Genomic DNA, 21,811 nt, shown 5'->3' with positions numbered 1-21,811 from the left:
AAGGAGAGCTCCAAAGTCTGGACTCGTGTCCACTCCCTACCAAAGCGTGGGGGATAAACACAGGGGAACTGAGGAACGTATAAGTGACAGCCAGAAGGGAAAACAAGCAGGCTCCTTAAGAGGCAGGAGGCCGAGGTGGGAGGTGATGACGAGCATGGCTCAGGCCCAGAGAGCTCCACAGTGGCTGTGTGACCTTGGGCGCATCACTCCGAGCCTTGTCTCCTCATTGTCCCAGGGACCTCCTCGGGGTGAGCAATCAAATCATCTTGTGAGGCTGGGCCCAAGAAGCGGGCCACAGTGCCCGAGGGATCTCTGTCCCTAAGTGGGCTGGACGGCCCCCAGGGTGCGGGGTGAGGCTCACGGTCTAGCTGCTTCTTGATCTTCAGGGTGACTGTCTCGCCAGCCACCTGCAGGAGGTGGATGGCCTCGCTCAGGGGCCGGCCCTTGAGGCTAACACTGTTGATGGCCAGGATACGGTCCCCAACGTGGATGGCGCCAGTCCTGGGGAGGAGGCACAGGGTACAGGATGGGAGTTAGGGACTTGAAGTGGGGGGGTGGTCTGCCCTCTGGGAACTCAGGAAACCCAAAGCACAAGCCTGGATGACCCCAGGCAAACCCACCTGTGGGGGATAAAAAACAAAACAAAACAGTGTGATTGTGTTAATAGAGGTGTCAAGTCTTTTATCTGGGAGGGGTTTTTCCTGCTCAACTCTAAAGTTAGGTTCTGGAACCAGTGTTCAGCATGAATTTTGAGGATGTTTGGAATGCCTCTTATTAGCTACCAAATACTAATGTGGTCTTTTCAAGCTGAGTGCTGAAAAATTGATGCTTTTGAACTGTGGTGTTGGAGAAGACTCTTGAGAGTCCCTTGGACTGCAAGGAGATTCAACTTGTCAATCCTAAAGGAAATCAGTCCTGAATATTCATTGGAAGGACTGATGCTGAAGCTGAAACTCCAATATTTTGGCCACCTGATGAGAAGAGCTGACTCATTTGAAAAGACCCTGATGCTGGGAAAGATTGAAGGCAGGAGGAGAAGGGGATGACAGAGAATGAGATGGTTGGATGGTATCCTGCGTCTCCTGGATTGCAGGCAGATTCTTTACCCACTGAGCTGCCCGGGAGGGATTTATCCAGCACTTACCTGAAATCGGGATGGCTGCCAGGGGCTAGCCCCCATCTAAGGAACTGAGGTTTAGAGAGGGATAGGACAGGCCCCAGACCATCGATACTGGAACAAAGCTAAGAGCCAGTTTTGACTGACCCCAAAGCTCGGCTCCTGCCCCATGAGGTCCCTGGCTCACCTCTCAGCCAGGCCACGCTTGGTGAGGCCCGAGATGACGATGGGATCAAAAGGCTCCTCTGTGCCTGAGATGGTGATGCCCAGGGGGCCCCCATAGCGTTTCAGCTCCACCGTGTAGCTGATGGCACCTGTGGTCTCCTGTTCATCTGTGGAGGGTGGGTATGCACCAGAGGTTCGGGGCACGTATCAGGGGCCGGGGCATAGGAATGGGCACGCCCAGAACCCCGCAAAGCTTTAATGCACCACACTCATCATGCTGCTGCTGCTGCCGCTGTCACTTCAGTCGTGTCCGACTCTGTGCAACCCCATAGACAGCATCCCACCAGGCTCCCCCGTCCCTGGGATTCTCCAGGCAAGAATACTGGAGTGGGTTGCCAGTTCCTTCTCCAACACTCATCATATGCTTCCATTAATACACCCACTCCCTCAGTCAAAATAAAGTTACCCATTCCCTACACCACAGATATCCCCAATTCCTCTGCCATTAATACACACATTCCCTCAGTCACTGATACACTCATCCCCTTATTCCCTTAATACACCTATTCCCTCAGTCTTTCCTTGTGTTAATTCAGCCGTTCCCTCAGCCATTCATTCAGGCATTCCATCAGCCATTAATTCAACCATTCCCTCACCCATTCATTCAGCCATAATTTCAAACATTCCCTTAGCCATTAATTCAAGTCCTTCATACCATTATTATACCTATTCCCTCAGCCATTAATACACCCATTCTCTCAGCCCCAATACACAAATTCCCTCAGCTATTAATTCACCAATTTCTTCAGCCATTAATTAATCCATTTTTTTAGCTACTGATTCACCCATTCCCTCAGTCATTCATTCACCCATACCATTTACCATTAATTCACCAGGAATTCATCCATGCACTCATTCCATTAATACACCCATAACCTCATGCCTTGGTTCCACCCATTCCCTGAACCATTAAATCACCTACACCCTCAGCCAGTAATTGATTCATTCCCTCTGGCATTAGCTCACCCATTCCTTTAGATTCTACTGTTCCCATTCACTCAGCCATTAACCCACCCTCTGCCTGAGCCATTTATTGCAGCCATTGTTTCACCCACTAACACACCCATTCTCTCATCCACTAACACACCCATGGACTCAGCATTTAGTTCACGCATTCTCTCAGCTTTAACTGACAGATTTCCTCTGCTCCTAATTCATCAATTCTCTCCACCATTAAATCAGCCTTTTCTCATACATTAGTTCACCCACTCTTTCAGCTACTAACACACCTATTTCCGCAGCTATTTCATTCATCCATTCCCTCAGCCATTAATTCACTGATTCCCTTAGGAATTACTTCCCCATATCCTCAAGTATTAATTCACCTATCCACTGAGACATCAGATCACCCACTCCCAGAGCCCTTGATTCAGCCAAACCCTCGGCTGTTGTTTCACACGGCGTGCACGCTACTCGCTCAGTCGTGTCGACTCTTTGAGACGCTGTGAAGTGTAGCCTGCCAGGCTCCCCCGTCCCTGGGATTCTCCAGGCAAGAATACTGGAGTCAGTTGCCATGCCCTCCTCCAGGGGATCGTCCCGACCCAGGGAGCAAACCCAGGTCTCCCACATTGCAGGCAGATTCCTTACCATCTGAGCAGCCAGGGAAGCCCCTGTTTCACACGTTATCTGCTGTTTATTCAACTATTCCCTCAGCCATTATCACCCATTGCCTCAGTCATTAATACACCAATTCTTTCATGGCTAACATACCCATTCGCTCAGAGATTAGTTCATCCATATCCTCAGCCATTAGTTCACTGATTCCCTTAAGAATTAGTTCAACTTCTCCCTCAGCTTCCCTGGTGGCTCACAGGGGTAAAGTGTTTGCCTGCAATGCAAGTAGACCTGGGTTCGATCCCTGGGTCAGGAAGATCCTCTGGAGAAGGAAATGGCAACCCACTCCAGTACCTTTGCAAGGAAAATCCCATGGACGGAGGAGCCCGGTATGCTACAGTCCATGGGGTCGCAAAGAGTCAGACACAACTGACCGACTTCACTTTCCCTTTTCCCTCCCTCAGCCATTAATTAATCCATTCCACACCCACTAGTTCACCCATTCCCTCAGCCTTTAATACACCATTCCCTCAGTCATTAATATACAATTCCTACGTCCATTAATTCACCCATCCTGCCTCCAGTAGTTCACGCTTTTCCTTAGCTATTAAATCAGGCATTCCTTCGGCTATTAACTCAGCCAATACCTGAGCCATTAATTCACCCAGTCAGCCATTAGTTTGCTATACCTTCAAACATTAATACACCAATTCCCCCAGCCTTAATACCCTCATCCACGTAGCGATAAGTTTACCCAGTTGCTCAGCCATTAATTCACCTTTTTCCACAAAAATTAGTGGGCCTATTCCTTCGGCCACTATATACTCATTCTATCAGCACTTAATTCAGCCATTCCCTCAGCCTTCAATACACCATTTCCTCAGTCATTAATGGACTCAACTGCCTCCATTAATTCACCCATTCCCTCAGCTATTAAATCAGGAATTCCTCAGTTATTAACTCATCTAATACCTGAGCCATTAATCACTCATTCCCTCAGTCATTCACTTAAACCCTCAGCCATAAATTTATCTGTATCTGTTCAGTTCAGTCGTTCAGTTGTGCCCGACTCTCTGCAACCCCATGAACCACAGCACACCAGGCCTCCCTGTCCATCACCAACTCTCAGAGTTCACCCAAACCCATGTCCATTGAGTCAGTGATGCCATCTAACCATCTCATCCTGTTGTCCCCTTCTCCTGCCCTCAATCTTTCCCAGCATCAGGGTCTTTTCAAATGAGTCAGCTCTTCCCATCAGGTGGCCAAAGTATTGGAGTTTCAGCCTCAGCATCAGTCCTTCCAATGAATATTCAGGACTGATTTCCTTTAGGATGGACTGGTTGGATCTCCTTGCAGTCCAAGGGACTCTCAAGAGTCTTCTCCAACACCACAGTTCAAAAGCATCAATTCTTTGGCGCTCAGCTTTCTTTACAGTCCAACTCTCACATCCATACATGACTACTGGAAAAACCATAGCCTTGACTAGAAGGATCTTTGTTGATAAAGTAATGTCTCTGCTTTTCAATATGCTACCTAGGTTGGTCATAACTTTCCTTTCAAGGAGTAAGCATCTTAATTTCATGCTGCAATCACCATATGCAGTGATTTTGGAGCCCAGAAAAATAAAGTCAGCCACTGTTTCCACTGTTTCCCCATCTATTTGCCATGAAGTGATGGGAACGGATGCCATGATCTTAGTTTTCTGAATGTTGAGCTTTAAGCCAATTTTTTCACTCTCCTCTTTCACCTTCATCAAGAGGCTCTTTAGTTCTTCTTCACTTTCTGCCATAAGGGTGGTGTCATCTGCATATCTGAGGTTATTGATATTTCTCCTGGCAATCTTGATTCCAGCTTGTGCTTCTTCTAGTCCAGCGTTTCTCATGATGTACTCTGCATAGAAGTTAAATAAGCAGGGTGACAATATACAGCCTTGACGTACTCCTTTTCCTATTTGGAACCAGTCTGTTGTTCCATGTCCAGTTCTAACTGTTGCTTCCTGACCTGCATACAGGTTTCTCAAGAGGCAGGTCAGGTGGTCTGGTATTCCCATCTCTTAGAATTTTCCACAGTTTATTGTGATCCACAGAGTCAAAGGCTTTGGCATAGTCAATAAAGCAGAAATAGATGTTTTTTCTGGAACTCTCTTGCTTTTTCCATGATCCAGAGGATGTTGGCAATTTGACCTCTGGTTCCTCTGCCTTTTCTAAAACCAACTTGAACATCTGGAAGTTCACGGTTCACATATTGCTGAAGCCTGGCTTGGAGAATTTTGAGCATTACTTTACTAGCATGTGAGATGAGTGCAATTGTGAGGTAGTTTGAGCATTCTTTGGCATTGCCTTTCTTTGGGATTGGAATGAACACTGACCTTTTCCAGTCCTGTGGCCACTGCTGAGTTTTCCAAATTTGCTGGCATATTGAGTGCAGCACTTTCACAGCATCATCTTTCAGGATTTGGAATAGCCCCACTGGAATTCCATCACCTCCACTAGCTTTGTTCATAGTGATGCTTTCTAAGGCCCACTTGACTTCACATTCCAGGATGTCTGGCTCTAGGTCATTGATCACACCATCATGATTATCTTGGTCGTGAACATCTTTTTTGTACAGTTCTTCTGTATATTCTTGCCACCTCTTCTTAATATCTTCTGCTTCTGTTAGGTCCATACCATTTCTGTCCTTTATTGAGCCCATTTTTGCAAGGTGGCTGTGACGGCGCACATGGCAGGCCGAGAGGAGCTGCCCCACGTCCAAGGTCACCCAGGCAGTTAGTCATCAATTAGGCCAATCCCAGAGCCATGACTTCACCCATTCCTTCAGCCACCAATTCACCTATATGCTCAGAAATCCATCAATTCTGCCAGGCCTAATACACCAATCTCTCAGGAAATAGTACACCCATTTGCTCAACATTATTTTCCTCACAGCCATATGACATTATTTCACCAATTCCTTCAGCTGTTATTCCAACCATTCCCTTAACCATTAATTCAGTTAATCTCTCAGTCATTAACTCAGCCAATTCCTCAGCCTTTAAGTTACCCATTCCCTCTGCCATTAATTCACCTATTCCCTCAACCATTAGATCATCTGTTCCATCAGGCACATTCCCCCATTTCCTAAGACATTTGTTTATCCATTCCTCATTAGCTGACCCTTTCCATCAGCCATTTAATTCAGACATTCCCTCAGCCATTAATACAACCATTCTTTCATCCATTAATACACCCATTCCCTCATGCCATGGATTCGCACATTTCCCCATCACTGATATACCTGTTCCCTTCTCATTTATCAGTAATTTACCAGTTCCCTCGGTTTACAATTTACTCATTTCCTCATCCATTATTTCACCCATTCCTGCAGTCTCTAATACATCTATTCCTGCAGCTATTCATTCATTCATTCCCTCAGCCATCAATTAATTAATTTCCTTTGGAATTAGTTCACCTACTACCCACCTAATTTACCCATCCCCTCAACCATTAATTCACCTATTCCTTTGGCCATTAATACATCCATTCTCTGAACCATTAATATACCTATTCCTTTATCTATAACATACTCATCCCCTCATGGCATTTCATACCCATTCTTTCAGCCATTAATTCATCTATTCCCTCAATCACTGATATATCCATTCTTTTTGTCCATTACCATATCCATTCCCTTATACCACTAATTCACCCATTTTCACATCACTAATACATCTATTCCTTTCATATTTAATTCACCAAATTCCTCAATTCGTAATTTACTCATTCCGTCACCCATTAATTCACTCATCCCATCAGCCATTAATAAAGCCATTATTTCAGCCATTCCCACAGCCTTGATACATCAATTTCATCAATCATTAATACACACATTTCCCCATCCATTAATCACTCATTTCTGTCTCCGTTAATTCACCCATTCAGTTTGGCATTAACTTAGGCACTCCACCAGCCTATACCCTCACCCATTACTACACCAATTCCCCCAGGTCTAACACCTAATCCCTCGGGAATTAATTCATCCATTCACTCAATCGTTATTTTACTCATAACCTCAGGATATTGATTGATAACCAGTCAATCCTAAAGGAAATCAATCCTGAATATTCATTGGAAGGACTGATGCTGAAGCTGAAACTCCAATACTTTGGCCACCTGATGCGAAGAACTGACTCATTGGAAAAGACCTTGATGCTGGGAAAGATTGAAGGTGGGAGAAGAAGGGGATGACAGAGGATGAGATGGTTGGAAGGCATCACCAACTCAATGGACATGAGTCTGAGTTAACTCCGGGAGTTGGTGATGGACAGGGAGGCCTGGCGTGCTGCAGTCCACAGGGTCACAAGGAGTTGGACACGACTGAGCGACTGAACTGTTCTTCCATTCCTTCAGCTGTTATTTCCACCATTCCCTCAGCCATTAATTCAAGCAGTCCCTCAGCATTATTTCTGTCATTCCCACAGTCTTTGATACACCAATTCCTTCAATCTATAATACCACATACCCGCATGCATTAATTCATCCATTTCAACAGCCATTAATTCAGGCATTCTCTCAGCCCTAATTCACCCATTCCCTCAGCCATTAATCTATTCCCACACCCATTAATATAGCCATATCCTCATGCCATATGAAAAGATCCTCACCCATTTCCTCCACTCTAAGTCACACATTCCCGAAGCCATTAATTCCCCCCTTCCCTCAGCCATTCATTCCCCCATTCCTTCAGCCACTAATTCACCTATACCCTCAGCCACTAATTCATCTGTTCTTCCAGCCATTAATTCAGGCATAATACGACAACTCTGCCAGGCCTAATACATCCAATCCCTCAGGAACTGTTCCACCCACTTGCTCAACCATTATTTTCCTCATAACCTCATGTTCACCAATTCCTTCAGGTATTATTTCAACCATTCTTTCAGCCATAAATTCAGACATTCCCTCAGCCTATTTTTTGTTTGACAGGTAAGAAGTGGATTTATTTAGTTACACATTCCATAGACAGGGTGTGGTCCATCTTGAAAAGTGGGAGCGACTTTGGCAGAAACACTCCACAGCGGGTGGGCCATCTCAGAAGGCAAGAGGCCTCCCTTAATCTTTGATACACTAATTCCCTCCGTCATTAAGACACACATTCCTATATCCATTACTTCAACCATTCCCTCAGCCATATTTCAGGCATTCCTTCAGCCAACCAATCCCTCAGTCATTAACACACATTTCCTCATGCTATTAATTCACACATTCCCTCAGGCCTAATACAAACTTTCCATCGGCTATTAATTCACCCATTCTCTCAGCTATTAGTTTCACATTATCTCAGCCACTAACCCATTTACTTAAGTTGTTAAATCACCCGCTCCTTCTGCTGCTGAGTTCAGTCATAAGCCCCCAGTTCACCCAGTCCTGCCATCATTAAATCACCTTGTACCTTGGCCATTAGTTCATTCATTCCATCAGTCACATCCACCTCTTTCCTTTGAAATCTCTCACCCATTAATTCAGCCAACCCAAGACGTTTTTACACATTCTCTCGGCCATTAAACTATTTCTTCAGGTAGTAAATCCCGCATTCTCTCAGCCATTAATATAGCCTCAGCCACTAATGCACATATTCTCTCAGACATTAATTCACCCATTCCATCAGGCATTAATTAAACCAATCCCTTAGCCATTATTTCACCAGCCCTAATACACCAGTTCTCTCATTTTAATACAGGTTCCTTAAGTGATGAGTTCACCCATTCCCTCAGCCATTAATACAGCCAGTCCCTTAGTCATGAATTCAACCAATCCTGCAGCTATTAACTCAGCCAATTCCTCAGTGATTATCGGAGCCATTTCCACAGCCTTTGATACACCAATTCCTCCATTAACATACACATTCCCCCATCCATTAATTCACCCATTCCCTGGCCATTAATTCAGTCAATCCCTCAGCCATGAATTCACAAATTTCCTCAGCCACTAATACATCAATGCCCTAATGCCTAACACCCTGACTTTCTAGTTAGCAGTTCACCCATGTCCTCATGCCATGAATACGCTCATTCCCTATGTCACTTATAAACCCATTCACTCAACCATAAGTTCAGTTACCTCAATCTTTAGTCACAGATCACCGAACCCATAGTTTAATCCACTCCTTCAGCCACTAATTCACCCATCATTTCAGCCACTAATTCTCTACCACTTATTCAGCCAATCCATCAATCATTAATTTACCCAAACCCTGAATCATTCACTCACCTATTCCTTCAGCCATTAATTCGCCATTCCCTCAGCCACCAATACACAAATTTTCTCATGCCTAAACAGCCTGTTCTCTTAGTGACTAGGTCACCCATTCCCTTGTGCCAGCATAGAGCCACTGCCTCAGCCATTACGCCACCCACTCCCCCTCAGCCATTTTTCAAACACTCCCTCAGCTGTCAGTTCACCCATTCCCTCTGCCACTCACATACCGATTCTCTCAGCTCTAGTACAGATTCCTTCAGCCACTAATTCAGCCATTCCCCCAGCCACCAAGTCACCCACTCCCTCATGCCATTAATTCGCCCATTCTCTCATGCCACTAATTCACCCATGCCGTCACGCCATTAACATAACCATTCCCTAGGCCACTACTTTCAGAGAAGGCAATGGCACCCCACTCCAGCACTCTTGCCTGGAAAATCCCATGGACGGAGGAGCCTGGTAGGCTGCAGTCCATGGCGTTGCTAAGAGTCGGACACGACTGAGCGACTTCACTTTCACTTTTCACTTTCATGCATTGGAGAAGGCAATGGCAACCCACTCCAGTGTTCTTGCCTGGAGAATCCCAGGGACAGGGGAGCCTGGTAGGCTGCCGTCTATGGGGTCACACAGAGTCGGACACGACTGAAGTGACTTAGCATAGCATAGCATGGGCCACTACTTCGCCCATTTCCTCTCCATTAATTCACCCTCCTCCCAGGCATTATTTCACTATTCCTCCAGCCATTACTACACTCGTTGCTTCATGCCTTTAATACACCTGTTCTCTCAGCCATGAATTCACCCATTCCTTAATCCCATTCATTACACCCATTCCCCCAGCCATTAATGCAGCCATTCACTCTGCCTTTATATCATCCGTTCACTCTGCCATGAATACACCCATTGTTTCATGCTGTTAATACACCTATTTCCTCAGCCATTAATTCAAACATTCCGTCAGTCATTAATCCACCCATTCCCTCAGCCATGAATACACCCATTTCCCCCATGGGAGGACTTCAGATGGCACCACTTGAGGCCATCTTCTGCTGCCAACAATGTTTCATTTCACCCAAACAGCCATTTCAGTAAGAGCAGAAACCCTGAACCAGCATTTTTATAATAAAGATTTCACATACCACGCAGAACAAGAATAATGATGGTGATGATGATATTGGCTATAAGACGACACCAGATTTCCTGTTTTTCTTAAAAAAACTCTGAAATCTGCCCATAAGTGATCCTCCTGCCCAGGGTGGGAGTTGGTGGCAGCCCTTCTAAACAAGATTCTCACCAGTGGCCACAGTCCTCTCCTTCTGTCTACCCAGACTGAATCATTTTTCTCAGCTTCGGCCCAATTCCCTCACTCTGTCACCTGTCCAGCCTCAGATGTGCCTGAGTTTGCAGCCTCAGCTCATTCACAGCCACCCATGCCGTGGTACATCCCCCACCCCCACCCATTCATCGTCACACCCAGTCATCTGCGCCCAGCAGCTGTGGGCAAGGCCTGTTGGGTCCAGGTCTCGCTCAAACTCTAGTAGACCTCACAAGGGCCTTTGGAGAAGGCCAGATCTGGGGACAGGGACACATCTGCCATCTTCCCCCCCGCCACCCCACATCTTCATTCAAGGGCTCTCCACCAGCAGCCCCTGGGTGGCATCCTTGGCTGGAGGGAGCACCAGATTGCCAGCTGGGCACCGTCTGTTGGCATGGGTGGGCAGGGATCAGGGCCCTCACCCGAGTTGTCCTCATCCTTGCGGATCTTTAGCTTCACCAGGTCCTCACACTGGCGCAGGATTTGCACAGCGTCCTCCATGGGACAGTTGTCCAGGCGGATGTTGTCAATGGCCAGCAGCTTGTCCCCTGGCTCGAGGGTGCCGGTCCTGCAGGAGCAGGGAGGGGACATGGAGGATTGGGCACATGCAGGCGCCCAGCCCACCCCCGTGGGCCAGCCCCCCGCCCTGCCAGGGGCCCCGCTACCTGTGCGCCACGCTGCCTTTCTTGATGTCGGAGATGACCAGGGGCTCCCCTCGCTTCCTGCTGGCCGCTAGGGGAAAGAAGCCAAAAGCCCATCCTTGGCCACCTTGGCCTCAGGGGCCCAGGAGTTGGGCGTGGACTCGGAGCCCCATGCCCCGCTTCCCATGCCTCCCGGGCTGGGTGGACTGTGAGCAAACCAGCTCCCCTCTCTGTGCCTCAGTTTCCCCTCTGTAATATGGGGATGAGGCCACAGAGTTCACAGGGACATCCAAGATTAACTAGACGAAGCAGGACAACACCTCCCACACTCAGCTCATTCTCCAGCACATGGAGCTCCCTGAGGGGCTGTGTCTGGCTGGTGTCTGTGTTCCCAGCAATGGGCAGACAGGCCCAGGTTCCAGAACCAAGTGACTCTTAACAGCTGAGTTCTTCCTTGCCCGCTGCAGGGAATGCTGGCTGCGAACACTGCAGCAGGATCCTGCTGGGGAATGGCCTTTAGCTGAGGGAGCAGCCTCACCCAAAACAATGTCTACATCCATCAACCGGTCCACTCAGCAGTGCCAAGGCCCAGCTCCCAGCCTCTATGCAGGACAACTCCCACAGAAAGTGAAAGTATTAGTCGCTCAGTCATGTCCAACTCTGTGACCCCATGGACTGTAGCCCACCAGGCTCTTCTGTCCATGAATTCTCCAGGCAAGAATACCAGAGTGGGTAGCCATTCCCTTCTCCCAGGGATCTTCCTGATACTTGGATTGAACTCACATTTTCTGTATTGGCAGGCAGATTCTTTACTGTCTGAGCCACCATGGAAGCCTCAGCTCCCGCAGCCTCCCCAGCAAAGAAGACTGGGGGAGCCCTCTACTGACTACATCACAGCCTAGCTCCTCCCACTGCCTGGTCCTACAGTCGCCTCCACCCACAGGTGTTCATCCTAAGAGCCCGCCTCAATAAGGCCCCTCTACATCATTCCTTGTGGGAGAGGCTATTTCCCAGGGAACACGATCTAAGACAACGAGGGGCTGAGTTTTCCTGCAGAAAGAATCCATTTGGGTTAATGGGTTTTCCCATGACTGATCAGGTGTAAAGCGGTCCCTCTAGCCCAAACAGCACCTTTGCAAATGAGACAAAGGGGCCCCATCTAATTAGTCTGTTGAGAAAATGTCAGAAAGTCTAAGTCTACCTTGAATGGGCACCTTGTGTCATGTACAACCTGCGCACTGCACCTGGTGGCCCTGCCCAGAGGTTCCTGGGCTGGAAGCACCTTCTCCCCAGCGACTGCTTCAACTTCCAGCACCACTGGCTGCAGGCCCTGGGGCCAGAAGGAGCTGCAGCACCAGCCCTTCCGGACAGCTGCTCCTCCAGGTGTGATGGGGAGATGGCAGGAGAGGAAGTCAGCGGGGGCTTCCCCAGTGGCTCAGTGGTAAAGAATCTGCCTGCAATGCAGGAGCCACAGGAGATGCGGGTTTGATCCCTGGGTCGGGAAGATCCCCTGAAGATGGGCATAGCAATCCACTCCAGCATTCTTGCCTGGAGAATCCCAAGTACAGAGGAGTCTGGTAGACTACAAGCCATAGGGTCGCAAAGAGCTGGACATGACTGAAGCGACTTCGCATGCACGCGCGCACAAAGTCAGAGGACTTCGGCTTTTCCGGAGTGAGATGAGGGCTGGGGGAGGGTCTGTGACCGTTCCTCTACCTTCTTTCCATTCTGCAGTCCCTCACTTTCACTCCTTTGACAAACATGAATTAAGCACTGACTATGTTCCAGGCCTTTCCTGGGCCCTGGGAATACAGAGGCAACAGGAAACCAAACCTGGGCCACGTGACTGGTGCCTCATAAAACCACTTAACCACCCCTGGAGACTAAATAGGCCAGGAGACTCCCACTGTGCAGAAAAGAAAACCGAGGCTTCCAGAAGCCTTGCCTGAGGACACGCACTGCAGACAGAGGGAAGTCAGGTCAGCCAGCCCCCTCTCCCACCCAGAGTCTTCCCCTGACCGCCTCGTGCTGGGCGGACTCGGGGCAGGCTGGAGGGCGCACAGGACGGGGACTCACAGCTGATGGTGATGCCCAGCTCCACGCCTCGCCTCTTGGGCAGCTTCACGTGGAAGGTGCCGCTGCTCGGGATGACGGACTCTGGGTGCAAACAGACACAAATCTGGGAGACTCAAGCGAATAGCCTCAGGGAATCCGCGCCCCACACTCATTCTGGTCCAGTGGAGAGGGATGCTAAACACAACCCCATCCTGCTTCCTCCACCCACAGAAGAAACTGAGGCACGGTGCACCGATTTGTCCCAGAAAAGCACCCACCGGGTCAGAGCAGAGTCAGGATTGGTACCCCGACCTACAGCTGCCACTGGGGCCCCCTAGCCTGGCCCAGGCCATTTGGATCCAGCAAGGACTTAAAGGGCACCTCTCACATGACAGACCTCAGCTGGTGCTTCCAGGAGCTTCATCTCAACAACACCCCTTGAGATAGAGGATTCTATCCACTTTACACTGTTTTTACACTGGGGAAAACTGAGGATGGAGGAGGACAAGCCCTGTCCGAAGTTACACGGTGTCCAAATCAGGAACCAGAATTCTAACCGAGTTGTTTGGGGATCTTTGCATAAACCCTCACCTCCCCCACCCGCGGCTCCTGTTCCCTTGCAAAAACCCTCATTCACACTGGCGTGTGCAATTCCTTCACTCCCGCCCCGTGCCTTTCTCCCAGCGTTCTGGGGACACGCTGCAAACGCGGAAAGAAGCGGGGTGGGAGGAGCAGGGTGGAGAAAGGGGTCGCGAAGGAAACGAGGAAGCCGCAGGTACCCACTCACCAGCCACATCAAACTCCACCTCCAGCACGACCTTGTGGGCCAGCGCCGCGTCCCGCAACAGCTGGTTGGCCTCCTCCATCGTCCCGTCCTCGGTGGCGATGCCGTTGATGGCTAGGACGCGGTCCCCTACCTGCAGCAGTCCACACCTGAATCGGAGAGAGAAGCGGCCCCTTTAGAAGCCAGAAACATGCTGCGCAGGAGCAGTGCCAGGCCCCGCCCACATCCCGGGCGGGGGCGGGGTTTGGGCGGGGCGGGGACGGGGCGGAGAGAGGAGCGGCCCCTTTGGAAGTCAGGAACTGGCGGCGATGGAGCAGGGCCAGGCCCCGCCCACATCCCGGGCGAGGGCGGGGCCTGAGCGGGGCTCCGCCAGCAGGGCCAGCGCCCCGCCCCGTACCCGCGCCAGCGGCAGCTCCTCAGGCCATTTACCCGGGACACTGGCTATAAGGGATGCCCTCGCTGGGCCTCAGTTTCTCTGTCCCGTGGGGATGATGCCATGCCTCAGGAGATGTATATACAGGACTCGGACTTCAGACCACACTGGGGTTCGTGTCATGGGTCACTCCCAAGCTGTGTGACCCTGGGCAGGTGAATCAGCTTCTCTGAGCCTCAGACTCCTCGTCTACAAAACGGGGCCGGCGACGGGGTGGACCGTGATGGATGGTAAGATACACCTGTGCAGCCAGGCTAAGCGTGTGACTGGACTTCCCCGGCTGTCCGTGAGGCCCCACCCCACCGAATCGGAGAGTGGCAGGCCCACGGCGAGGGGGCAGTAGGCTCACCTCTCCGCCGGGCTGTCAGGCTCAATAAAACGCACGAGGGGTGGGGAGGACAAGGTCTCGGTGGCGAAGATGCCGCCCTGGAGCTGGAGGCCGAAGCCGCTGAGGGGGTCTCCGCAGAGCACGACCTCCGTGGTCTCCGTGTGCACAATCTGTCCGCCTGGCCCCACCGTGCTGGAGGCCAGCGACACTGCGGGGCAGGCGGGCACGGCGCTCAGGGCACTGTCCCGGGGGTTACTTCCTGCCAGAGCCCACCCACCCTCGGCGGGACCACCTGGAGTCGGAGAGGGCGCGTGAGTGGGAGGCCCGCCCCGCCCCGGGGCGGGGCCAAGTCGCGGCCCATTCTGAACCTTGGGGTCATGGGTTCCACCTGGCTGAGCGGCGCCCAGGATCCAGGAAGACAGCTCCTGGAATGCCATGTTATAAAACAGGCTCTGAGGGTCCATGATATGACGTCCTGTGATGCTGTGTGATGTTATGCCGTGCTCAGTCGCTAAGTCGTGTCCTACGCCTTGCAACTCCGGGCTGTAGCCCTCCAGGCTCCTCTGTCCATGGGATTTCCCAGGCAACAATACTGGAATGGGTTGCCATGCCCTTCTCCAGGGGATCTTCCCGACCCAAGGATCAAACCCGTGTCTCCTGTGTTAGCAGATGGATGCTTTACCCCTGAGCCACCACGGAAGCCCTGTGTGATGTTATACTTCAACTTATTTTATTATTGTATCATATATCAAATATCATATTGTATTACTATTAGATGCAATAGTATATATTATGCCATTTTTGGCAACAGCTTTATTGAGATATGGTTCAGCTTCCACAGTATTCACCCACAGAGTGTACAATTCAATCGGTTTTAGTAAATATATTGATCATTTAGTATATTCAAGTTGTACAACCATTCCCTCAATTAATTTTAGCATTTTCAATCCCTCAAAGAAACCCTGTTTCCATTAGTCACTCAAATCCTCCCGTTTCTCCCAGCCCTGAGCATACTTTCTGTGTCTATAGATTTGCCTGTTCTGGACATCTCATATCAATGGAATCATACTATAAATGGTCTTTTGTATGTGTTTTCTTTCACTTAGCATGTTTTCAGGGTTCATCCATGTAGCATAGATCAAGATGTCCTCCTTCTTGAGGCTAATATCCCACTGTATGATGGTACCACATTTTTTAAAATTCATCCATCGATGGACATCTGGGTTATTCCCACCTTTTGGATATTATGAATGACACTGTATAAACATTCATAAATATGTTTTAGGGTGAATATGACATATGTTCTCATTTCTCCTGGGTATTTACTTAAGAGTGGAATTTCTGTGTCACATGATAACTCCATGTTTCACTATTTAATGTGTTATTTAACATATTGTATTTTATATTCCACATATAAAATACATTTGTATTATTAATATGGATATTGGATATCATTTATTAAATAAAACTTATATGTCATTCTATTAGTTATACCATTGTGTCTTTATATATTATTTTCTTATATTATTATATATCACACATTATAATATGTGTAACCTACTTTATTGTTGGATATATTGTATTATTATATTTCTATTCATTATTTTTTTCACAATTACATCACCAATGATAAAAGTGGTATTTGGAACACTGGAAGTATTCAAAATTTTTTATTTAACTAACTAGTCATTATCATCAAGGAAGGAGACAGGTAAGGGGTCCCAAGAGTCTCCAGGCTCCATAAGCTCCTGCCTGTGAAAAATATTTCTGAATCTCTTCACCTACATACCCGCTGCTTCAGTGGGTGACAATGGTGGCTGGTAAAGTTGTATTTTATCTATCACCTGACTCTGAATTCTGTTTCTCTTTTCGCCTTGGCTGCCAGGAAGCTCATAACCATGTTTAGCGCCTTTCAGTGCCAAACTGACTTATATTTCTCTCTTCCCTCACCTGGTTCAATCCTAAATGGCCCAGTTTGACCCTCCATTCTTCCTGGAGGCCTCTGCAATTCACATGGAAAGAGGCTGGGAACCCTCTCTACGTCAACAAAGGAAAGATTCTTCCCAGGCAAGATTTCAAAATTCAGGGCCCTGGACTTCGCTGGTGGTCCAATGGCTAAGACTCAGCACTCTCAATGCAAGGGGCCTGGGTTTGATCCCTGGTCAGGGAACTAGATCCCACATGGTGCAACTAAGACCTGGCGTGGCCAAATAAATAAATATTAAAGAAAAAGATTCTGGGCAATCTTATGACTTTTTGCTACTTCCACATGTCTCCTGCATTATCGTTCATTACTATTCATTTTAAAAAACACTTAAGGGACTTCCCTGGTGGTCCAGTGGTTAAAAGTCTGCCTTGTGATGCAAGGGACACAATCTCTGGTCAGGGAACTAAGACCCCACATGCTGCAAAGCAACCGGGTCTGTGCACCACAACGGCTGAGCCCACCCGCCACAACTAGAGAGGATCTGTATGCCACAACACAAGATCCCAGGTGCTGAAACCAAGACCCAGTGCAGCCAAATAAATAAAAACTAAATAATTTTTTAAATTGTTAAATAAAAAATTCTTAAATGCCTTCATTTCAAAAGGAACTATATGTATTGATCACAAATAAAGAAAAGTGTCAACAAGCAAAGGTTGAGTAGAAATATATACCTAATAAAACTAAAAATTACTATATTCTGGATGGCTAGTTTCAGGCCTGGATGGCTAGTTTTCACTGCCTTAGGGAGAATTAACAAATGTCAGAACGGTGGTAAAGACAAAATAACACCACCCCCTGGAATGGATCAGAGGGTTGAAGAAGAGAAAAATGAAAGGAAGTTACTCTGAGACCGTCACACAAATCTGGAAAAGGCAGCCTTTCCTCAAGACACTTTGCCACCACCTGCTGGGAATTTTTTCATAATAAAGGCTTCCCTTGTGGCTCAGCTGGTAAAGAATCCGCCTGCAATGCAGGAGACCTGGGTTCAATCCCTGGGTTGGGAACATCCTCTGGAGAAAGGAAAGGCTACCCACTCCAGTATTCTGGCCTGGAGAATTCCATGGACTGTATAGTCCCTGGAGTGGCAAAGAGTTAGACACAACTGAGCACCTGTTGGGAATTTTTCATAATAAAATTACAAGACAAAGTGTACAAATTCACTGTCACTCCTCAGGAGAGCCCTTGTGCAGTGTGCAACCTGCCCAACCATCCTCAGCAACCTGGTGTACCACATACTCTATGTAATGCCACCTCCCCACACCCGGCCCTGCCCCAAATACCCCACACGTTGGCAAATCTCTCTCTCAGGCATACTGGCAGCCCAGAGGGGAGAGAAGAGACCACGGCTTACATGAGCTCTTGTGTTCCCTTCTCCGCGGCCGCCTCCGCCCCATTGTGGTCCAGGGGCTCATGGGCTGGGATCCACGAGGCAGAGTGCTGGGGTTGGTGCAAGAAAAGGTGTGGTTCACGGTCGGCGAGGAGAAGGGAGATGAGGATAAGGCTGGGGAGATGAGAGCAGACCCATGAGCCCAGCAGAGCCCTCCACCCCACCCCAGGGAGACACAGGGGTGCCTCCTCCACCCCCGACCATGCTCGCTGTGTGACCTCAGGCCTGTCTCTCCCTCTCTGGGCCTCAAAGCTTACAGGCTTTTCACAGACCTGGTGAAACTCAGCTGCCAGACAGGGGCCCCTCACTTCTCTGAGTCTCAGCTTCCTTCCCTATAAAACAGGCTCCAGCCCCTCCCCAGGGACAGAGAAGAGTGACCGCGGGGAGGGCACTTTACAGCGGTTCTGGTCCTGGCCAGCAGGGGTGGCCCAGGTGGGCGTCCTGCAGCGGCCGGGCCGGGGGCTGTGGCAGGAGGGCACGCAGGGGTCCCAGCGATGCGGCTGCTCGCTCCTCTGCACCTTCACTGCGGTGGAGGAAGAGGAGAGACAGGCGTTAGGGGCTGGGCGGGTCTGGACTCCATGCCCCCGAAGGGTGAGCTCCGTCTGCCCAGCAAGGGGAGGAGAGCGGGAACAGAAGGTCTGGAGTTTCTGAGCCAGGCTGGGCATTCCAGACTTTGCCCACATGTCCCGGACGCCCACTGTGTGCTGGGCCCTGTGCTCAGGGCTCAGCTACGCAGCAGCCTGAGAGGCAGGGATCCGAGAGGGAAAGCCGTACCAGCCCACAGGTGGGAGGGCTGGAGGAGCAGGATGTGAACCAGGCCAACCGGCCGGTCAGCTCCAAGGAGTGCAGCTGGCAGACAGTGACCAGCTGGAGCACCTCCGGGGACTGCGGTCATGCTGTAGCCTGGGCAGCCTTGGCCTGGGGCTGGGTAAGCAGGCACTGGGGCCGGGCATTTCTGCCCCACGCTGAGCTCTCGGGGGCCACATGGGTCCCTGTTGGATTGGCCCAGGCTTGCAAGGACCCGCATCGCAGTCTAAGGCTGTCCCCCCTCAACCTTTCATGGGCCTTGACTTCAGTGAACTCTTGACTCCAGCTAAGCATCCGCTTCCCAGGGGAGTCCACGGACCCTGCCTCTCTCACCTCCCTGACCTGGTCCTCCTCCCCGCAGCCCCAGACCCCGTTCTGGCTCTTCCTTCTGCTGCAGGACTTTGTGGGGAGTCGGGGCGGGGGATGTCCAGCCTGGGGCAGCATGCTCTTGGATGGACGGACGAGGTCCCTGTGATCTCAGCCCATTGATTCTGCCTCCCTGTGCGGCGTTCCCACCGCCACCCAGGGGCTGGGCCGACTCTGGGGCCAGGAGCTGAGTCCAATCCCGGCTCCATGGCTGACGAGCTGTGGGACTGGGACAAGTCCCTGCACCCCGCCCTGTGCCTCGTTGTCATAACTGTAAAATGGGACAAGGCGGCTACTTCCCAGGGAAGCTGGGAGGATAGAAGGAGTTACCACATGGGCTTGGCAGACGTTTATTTAGGGAGAGCCAAGGGGACTGTCGGCAGCCAACTGTCATCAGAAGGACCTGCACTGCTCAGACCCTCAGAGCCTCCATACTGACCTTGTAGACGTGTCACGGGGGTGTACCCAGATGACCCCTGGGAAGCCCCAGCAGCACAGCAGCGGGTGGGAGAACAGATGCTGGGACATCTGAGGGACTCACAGGGGTTGCTCTAGGCCCTCCTGACTGCCTGGCTGCCTCCTCTGGACCTGCTGAGGGCCCTGGGGTGAGCCCACGGGTCCAAATTCTGAGTAGCACAGGGCACAGAAGGACTATCCCCTCCCTTGTTCCAGCCCTCATACTTCTATTAATGCGACCAGTGATGGATCTAGCTTTGGGGGTATCCACGCCAGCAAACTGTCAGATCAGAAAGTATGAAAGTGTTCGTTGCTCAATCCTGTCTGACTCTTTGTGACCCCATGGACTGTAGCCCACCAGGCTCCTCCATCCATGGGATTTTCCAGGCAAGAATACTGGAGTGGGTTGCCATTTAAACACCCAAGTTATTTATCTGCCCTATCTCCCCACCCTTAGCTGCTGCACTTGACACTTTGAGCGTCCCTGTGGGACTGGACATTTGTTCCGCTAAATGCTAGCCTGCCCCTTGCCCTTAGGGTTGAGCCCTGAGGTCTGCACGGGACTCACCTGCCTCTGACGGCTTGAGGGGCCGCCGGCTCTGGGGCGCAGGCAGGATCTCCAGCCGCACTTTCTCCGACACGCTGGCCAGGAGCTTGGTGGCTTCAAGCAGCGAGCAGTGTTCAGTGCTGGTACCGTCGATGGACAGGATGTGGTCTCCGGCATGCAGGGCCCCGCTCCTGGCCAGGTCAGGGAGCAAAGGGGAAAGGGTACAGCCAGACAGCTCCAGACGATTCTCCCCCTGCACCCCCCCAACACACACCACGGCAGCTCCCAGCAGGTGCCCCACCTGTCCACCACGCTGGCCGGCTTGATGCGGTCGATGGTGATGACGGGCTTGTTCCGGTGGGAGCCGGTGGTGAGGGAGATCCCCAAGGCTGACCCTGGAGTCTTGGTGATTTCCACTATTAAGGGCCCTGAAGCGTTGGCCACCGTATCTGATACATGGAAGGAAAGAAGAGTTTGAGATGCAAATAATTCAGCACCTTCCTCCGTCTCAGCTTAATTCTCACTGTCAGGGAGGGATCACTGCATCCACTTTACAAACAAGAAAACTGAGGCGCCTGGAAGCAAAGGCCTCGTCCAAGTTCACATGGCCTCTCGGTGGCAGAGGAGGGGCAGGAATTCAGGTTTCAGAGAGGCTCTGACCCCAAGGCTTTGCTGAACAGTACTAATTTGCTCACATATATTTAGAGCCTGGGCTTCCCAGATGGTGCTAGTGGTAAAGAATCCGCCTGCCAATGCAGGAGACATAAAGAGACGTGGGTTTGATCCCTGGGTCAGGAAGATCCCCTGCAGGAGGGCATGACAACCCACTCCGGTATTCTTGCCTGGAGAATCCCATGGACAGAGGAGCCTGGCGGGCTACCGTCCATGGAGTCACAAAGAGTCAGACATGATGGCAGCGACTGAGCACTCAAGCATCAAGAGCCTACTGTATACACTGAACTGTGGGATTTCACTACCAGCCTTCCCCATCTCAGAAAACAGCACCCCGTGTACCCACCCAGTGGCTGGAAAACAAAACCCGGCTTTTTCCACTCTTTTTCCCACCCACGTGTCGAAACCTCAGCAAACCAGGCCAGCAGAGCTTCATCATCTTTCCCAGATCTAACTCCTCTCTACACCCCCACTCAGCCCCTGGTCCAGCCACCATCACTTTTCGCCCACCTGCACGGCCACAGGTTACAAAGTATCTCCTAGCCTTCCCCATCTCTCTCCCTGATTTTTTTTTTTTTTTTTTTTTTTGCACACTTATTATCCTCTGTGAGTATAGTTTCAGTGTGTCTGCCCTCTGACGACCTCTTGCAATACCTACCGTCTTATTTGGGTTTCTCTCACCTTGGGCGTGGGGTATCTCTTCACCGCCGCCCTTCCTGACCTTCAACATGGGATAGCTCCTCTAGGCCCTCCTACCCCACGTCCGAGGTCAGGGGCAGAAGCCGGGAGGACCCCATGCCCAAAGGGCGGCGGCCAAGAGGAGTTACCCCATGTCCGAGGTCAGGGGCAGCAGCCAAGAGTGCCAGGCTGCAACAGCGCAGGAATGGCTGAGAAGAGCTAC

General features: G+C 50.4%; 1 protein-coding gene across 5 annotated transcripts in view; it reads right to left on the bottom strand.

Moving 5' to 3' along the window:
- GRIP2 (glutamate receptor interacting protein 2) overlaps positions 1-21,811 on the bottom strand; it is a 103,869-nt gene that overhangs the window by 8,863 nt on the left and 73,195 nt on the right. For 4 of the 5 annotated variants that reach the window (XM_061397234.1, XM_061397236.1, XM_061397232.1 and 1 more), the window contains exons 8-18: positions 20,540-20,687; positions 20,260-20,429; positions 18,460-18,585; positions 18,027-18,176; positions 14,710-14,896; positions 13,931-14,076; positions 13,165-13,245; positions 11,113-11,179; positions 10,870-11,015; positions 1,305-1,449; positions 362-501 (exon numbers count right to left, since the gene is read on the bottom strand). In XM_061397234.1, coding sequence (XP_061253218.1) covers positions 362-501; positions 1,305-1,449; positions 10,870-11,015; positions 11,113-11,179; positions 13,165-13,245; positions 13,931-14,076; positions 14,710-14,896; positions 18,027-18,176; positions 18,460-18,585; positions 20,260-20,429; positions 20,540-20,687 — 1,506 coding nt within the window. The remainder of the gene's footprint in view (positions 1-361; positions 502-1,304; positions 1,450-10,869; positions 11,016-11,112; positions 11,180-13,164; positions 13,246-13,930; positions 14,077-14,709; positions 14,897-18,026; positions 18,177-18,459; positions 18,586-20,259; positions 20,430-20,539; positions 20,688-21,811) is intronic. The other variant, XM_061397233.1, reaches the window with a different exon arrangement.

This window comes from Bos javanicus, chromosome 22 (genome assembly GCF_032452875.1).
Source record: "Bos javanicus breed banteng chromosome 22, ARS-OSU_banteng_1.0, whole genome shotgun sequence".
NCBI classification, from domain to species: domain Eukaryota; kingdom Metazoa; phylum Chordata; class Mammalia; order Artiodactyla; family Bovidae; genus Bos; species Bos javanicus.
The sequence above is the reverse complement of the archived record's forward strand: the minus strand, read 5'-3'. Positions and strand labels throughout refer to the sequence as shown.